The following is a 4,987-nucleotide window of genomic DNA, read 5'->3' as shown; positions in this document are numbered from 1 at the left end:
TTAGTTCTCAGGCGAGTTGCTGGGCTCAAAGATGGGGCTGTCTGGGCCAGATATTTGGGAGAGCTGGAATTGGGGGTATAGGGGAGGCGGGTGGGTGTCAGGCAGAAACTGGGTGCAGCAAGTGTGACCTGTCACCCTGCCCATGGGGCTAGATCACATGGTCAGCTCCCTTACTAGCCGAGTGTCCCCAGGAAAGTTAATTAACCTCCTTGTGATTCAGGTTCCTTATCTGTAAAATAAAGTTGATGATCATAATCTTTCTCATTGGGTTGTTCTGAGGATTTAATGAGTTAATGCTGGTGAAGTACTGAGAACAGTCCTGGGCACGCAGTAAACTCCAGAGGAGTGTTGCCTGCATGTGATCACATCCACTACAAGAGAGGAAACACTGCTGAGAGGTAAAATGATCAAAGGCCACCTTGCTGGCACACGTGGGAAAGCCCAGTTGAGGGCTCCTGGGACCAGTACAGAGTCATGCAGCTTCCTGGTTGTGTGGGGCAGGGGCTGGGAGGGGCTGGGGAGGAGAGGATGGGGAAGAGGGCTAGACGGGGGCAGTCCTGGGAGCCTGAGGGAGGCAGCGCAGGGTAGGGGCACTCCCAAGTATTTAACTGGTGTGCTGTGTTATGCTTAGTCTCTCAGCCATGTCCAACTCTTTGTGACCCCATGGACTGTAGCCCACCAGGCTCCTCTGTCCATGGGGATTCTCCAGGCAAGAATACTGGAGTGGGTTGCCATGCCCTCCTCCAGGGGATCTTCCTGATCAAGTGATCAAACCCAGGCTTCCCACATTGCAGGCAGATTCTTAGCATCTGAGCCACAAGGGAAGCCCAAGAATACCGGTGGGGTAGCCTATCCCTTCTCCAGACCCAAGAATCGAACCAGGGTCTCCTGCATTGCAGGCGGATTCTTTACCAGCTGAGCTACCAGGGAAGCCCCAATTTAACTGGAAGTGGTGGCCTGCCTGCAATGTGGGAGACTTGGGCTGAATCCCTAGGTCTGGAAGATCCCCTGGACAAGGAAATGGCAACCCACTCCACTGTTCTTGCCTGGAAAATCCCATGGATGGAGGAGCCTGGCAAGTTATAGCCCATAGGATTGCTAAGAGTTGGACATGACTGAGTGACTTCACCATCACTTTTTAATCTTATTCCTTAGAGCTAGTGGGGTATTCTAGCCCAGGGCCAAAAAAAGAGAGAGATTTCTGCCTGAATATTGGAGGTGCTTCTGCTGTGGCCAGCCCCAAACTTCAAGGACAGACAGGGAGAGAGGGAGCCTGGCTGGGGGATGGCACCTTCAGACAGGAGGCACCCTCAGGGGTGAGGGCTCCACTCTCCTGGCAGCCCAGAGTTGGAGGAGACGGCCACTCTGAGGAGCACTTTGTTCACTAGCTGCAGGGCATCCTCAGAAACCATGAGAAACAATTTTCTGAATGGTGAGGTCCCGCCAAATGCAGGGAGCCTGGAAAAGCACCAGGAGAGAGCATTCTACACTGAGCCCTGCCCGCTCCATCTTCGCCCTTGAAGAATAACACACCTCCCTCCAGGGATGAGCAGGAGACATTGACTTAAAGCGGTGGCTGAGCTAGCCAGGAAAGGAGTGGGAGAGGGTGAAGGGTGGTCAGGGCTGGGTGGAAGAGAAGGGATCTGGGTGGCTGAGAGCCAGGGCATCTGGACTTCTAAAGACACCCAGAGGGGAGGGAAGGTTGCCTGGACCCTCTGCACTCCTCACCTCTAGCTCAGCCTGAAGACTGGTCCTGGGGCCCAGCACGGGAGCCACCATGGCATCAGTGACAGGGAAGTTCTTGGAGAGGTGGTGACAGTGTCGGATCAGGACCGGGTTGAGGCCATTCAGGAACTAGTAGGCAAAGAAGGTGTCCTCTTTCCAGTGCTGAAACACATACTCTGCAGGAGGTGGGTGTGCAGAGGGTAGCCCTGCAGACCAAGGACCCAAGTCCCCTTCCTCCAGCACTGCCACTGCTCCCAGGACCCAGATCTCCAGCTTCCAGCACCATCAATTCAGGATGCTCCCTTTCTCCTGCCCCAGCTAGATGGATGACATCACTAGCGAGTGGTTTCTCAGAAAACAAGGGATCAGAATTTGGAGTCAAATTCAAAAGGAGTTAACCACTCTTTCAGCCCCACCCATTTCTGGGGGAACCTCAGGTACTCTGATATGCACTGACAGCATTTGGGATTTGAGTAGAATTTGAGAAAGTCAGAAGAGTGAGGAATGCTGGACAACAGCAGTGTCCAAGCCCATTCTGTTTTGGCTCCTGAACTATGAGGGATTTTAATTCCCTGTTAAAATTAAAACTCACCAGCACAACGACTGATTCTCCCACACCTTTGCCCTGGAACAGTCTGGCTAATTTGTTAAACTAGAACGATCATTGAGAAAGAGAGTTTTCATCATCTTGGGGTGTGGCAACAGTGCTAGTTTTTTTAAATTGTTATTTATTTATCGGGCTGCATTGGATCTTAGTTGTGGCACGCAGCATCTTCAAGCTTCATTTCAGCACGCAAGCTCTTAGTTTCATCATATGAGATGTAGTTCCCTGACCAAGGATGAAACCCGGGCCACCTGCATTGGGAATGTGAAGTCTTAGCCACGGGACCCCCAAGGATCACCCGTGGCTTTTTTTTTTGGTTCAGTGGTTTTTGAACTGAGGTTCCACATGTATAGTTTGGACCCATAGTGCACCCAGGAAAAGACAGATATTGGGGAGTGGAAACTCCTAAATCCTTCGACTTAGCCTGGTTTTCAAGCCTGCATGCAAGGCACAAGGCCTCCAAAAATTAGATGGCAATTTGAAAGGAAAAAGTCTTTCTGCTTCAGGTGTTTTTTCCTGATGGCTGAGGATATTCATGAGATGCATGTTTCCAAGTGTTCAGAACAACTAACTGTTGGGGACAGTTTGAAGATTTAGTTACAAAGTCAGAGGAGGGCAATGACCAGCAAGCAGACCCACAGGGCAGAGGCTGCAGGCTTTCAGAAATGGCGAAGATAGAGCAGATAGCAGTAAAGTGTTTGTACTTGTATTAACAAAGAAGGAGGGTTTTTAGAAGTTACTTCCTGGTCATTCTTGCTGAAGCCCTGACGGGTGAGAATGGCTCCAAGAACAGTGGGCCTTAGTCCACCCTGAGGGAGGGGCTGCAACGGGGAAGGTGTTGGGTGGGGCAGGCAGGCTCACAGGGAGAGGATGCAGCCTTTCTGATCCACTTCTTTGGTGACTGAGTAGTGCAGGCTGAGATCAAGCTCCTTGAGGTTTTCAGCATCCAGGCAGTGGGGTATCCCAGTGGTATCCCCACCACTGGGAAAAACTCAGTCCACCTGTAACGGGCAGAGGTGGAGATGGGAGTGAGGTGCTGGTGGCTGGAACACACCCTTTGGGGCTGGAAAGTATAACAGGGGATGGGCTCCTGGGCCTGGTTGTACAATGGAGAACTTTGGGACGGGAAGCTCAGGCATGACGAGGTGGGCAGAGGGCTGTCCCAAGACTTGGAGCTCCTCACGTGTGTGCTGTTGTAGGGGTGGAGGGGGTCAGATCTGAGGCTCAGCTGACCTCAGCAAACAGGAGCAAGTGGTCCCCCTGTTAGCCAAAAACTAAGAAGTGGGGATCCTAGGGACAGCCAGCCTGAAGTCTCCTTGAACTGCTCATCGGTATTTCTGCTGCCTCGCCATAATCTCTGCCTGGCTCTGGGCACAGAGCAGAGGGTGGCTGTCCTGCCAGACGACTATGGTTGGGAGGGGGAAAATGTAAGAGGGGAACTTGGCCCCAATCCTCAGCACCCCAGCCTCTCCCCCTCCTTTCCTCAGACCTGGGGTGGGGCAACTCTGGTCTGGAGCATCAGTCAGCCTCTGGCCTCCCTGTCTCTTTTACCTCTACTCGGAGGGTGAAGAAGCCCCTCCATCCCAGGCAGACCGCGCCTCAGCAAACTGCAGCCTGCTCCCTCCCAGTCACTGACCCCAGCTCAACAGCTGAGGCCAATGGGGAGGGGGGCAAAGAACAGAGCTGGAGAAAAGAGCAGGGCGTGCTGACCATTTTCAAGCCCTTCTTCTGTGTGGCCCCAGTTGCCTGCCTCCCCAACCTTTCCCTTGCTTCCTGTGTGGCTCAGCTGACCTGGGTTCAATCCCTGTGTTGGGAAGATCCCCTGGAGAAGGGAACAGCTACCCACTCCAGTATTCTGGCCTGGGGTCACAAAGAGTCGGACATGACTGAGTGACTTGCACTTGCACTTTCTTTCCACCCTTTCCCTCCACTTCACAGTCTGGTCTCTTCCCACCAGGCCCACCCTCCTCCACTCACTACACCCACCCCCCTACCTGATACTCTTGTCGGAACCACTGGTTCCTCCCCACCACTGGTTCCTCCACCAGCTCTGTCCTCGAGTCAGTATCATTTCTCCCAACCATTACTCCTCCTTCCCAGAGGACCCTACTGTCACCCCCAGATGGTCTCCCCTCCTCCACCTTCCCCTCCTCCCACCAGTGGCCACACCAGCGCACATGTGCCCTCTCTGGCCCACTACCTGCACTAGCCTCCCTCAGTGTGAAGGCCCCAGCCCGTCCCCCACTCGCCTGTCTCTCCCGCAGCACCTGGCTGCCCTCGCCCTCCAGCCACTGGTAGCAGTGAAAGCGGAGGGGCGCGCCCCCGGGCAGCATGAGCTGGAGCCAGCGGCAGAACCAGGCGTCCCGGGCCGAGGGCAGGAGGGGCCCTGGCAGTGCTGGGGGCGCCTTGTGCACGCTCACCAGCAGCACCGGGCCCACGTCCTGGGGCGGAGTCACCTCGAAGTCCATGGGGGTTTGAGTGCGAGGGGGTCTCGGCCAGCACCGCACTCATTGCGTCTTGACGGAAGTCCTTCCCGAAGCCGTCCAGCCTCAAGCGGGAGCTCTCGTCTGGGGTCCCATCCAGGCTGACCGACACTCTGTCCCAGGTCCCTGAGCCCAGGAGGGAGCTGGTGGCCACACGCACAGTGTACTTGCTCAT

At 54.7% G+C, this 4,987-nt stretch overlaps 1 protein-coding gene across 1 annotated transcript; it reads right to left on the bottom strand.

The window, feature by feature from the left end:
* LOC133055610 (polyunsaturated fatty acid lipoxygenase ALOX15B-like) lies at positions 1-4,987 on the bottom strand. Its single transcript, XM_061140751.1, has 4 exons — positions 4,836-4,987; positions 4,579-4,795; positions 1,729-1,854; positions 1-63 (listed from the first exon to the last, which is right to left on the bottom strand). The coding sequence occupies exons 1-4, from the start codon at positions 4,985-4,987 to the stop codon at positions 1-3; spliced, it is 558 nt and encodes a 185-aa protein (XP_060996734.1).

Source organism: Dama dama, chromosome 5 (genome assembly GCF_033118175.1).
Source record: "Dama dama isolate Ldn47 chromosome 5, ASM3311817v1, whole genome shotgun sequence".
Lineage (NCBI taxonomy): Eukaryota > Metazoa > Chordata > Mammalia > Artiodactyla > Cervidae > Dama > Dama dama.
The sequence above is the reverse complement of the archived record's forward strand: the minus strand, read 5'-3'. Positions and strand labels throughout refer to the sequence as shown.

Coding starts and splice junctions, on each gene's coding strand:
- LOC133055610 (XM_061140751.1), bottom strand. CDS start 4,987: ATGAGCAAGTACACTGTGCGTGTGGCCACCAGCTCCCTCCTGGGCTCA. Junction 1,855..4,578: donor AGGTGCTGCGGGAGAGACAG/GCGAGTGGGGGA, acceptor TTTGCCTACTAG/TTCCTGAATGGCCTCAACCC. Junction 64..1,728: donor GTCTTCAGGCTGAGCTAGAG/GTGAGGAGTGCA, acceptor CCCCAATTCCAG/CTCTCCCAAATATCTGGCCC.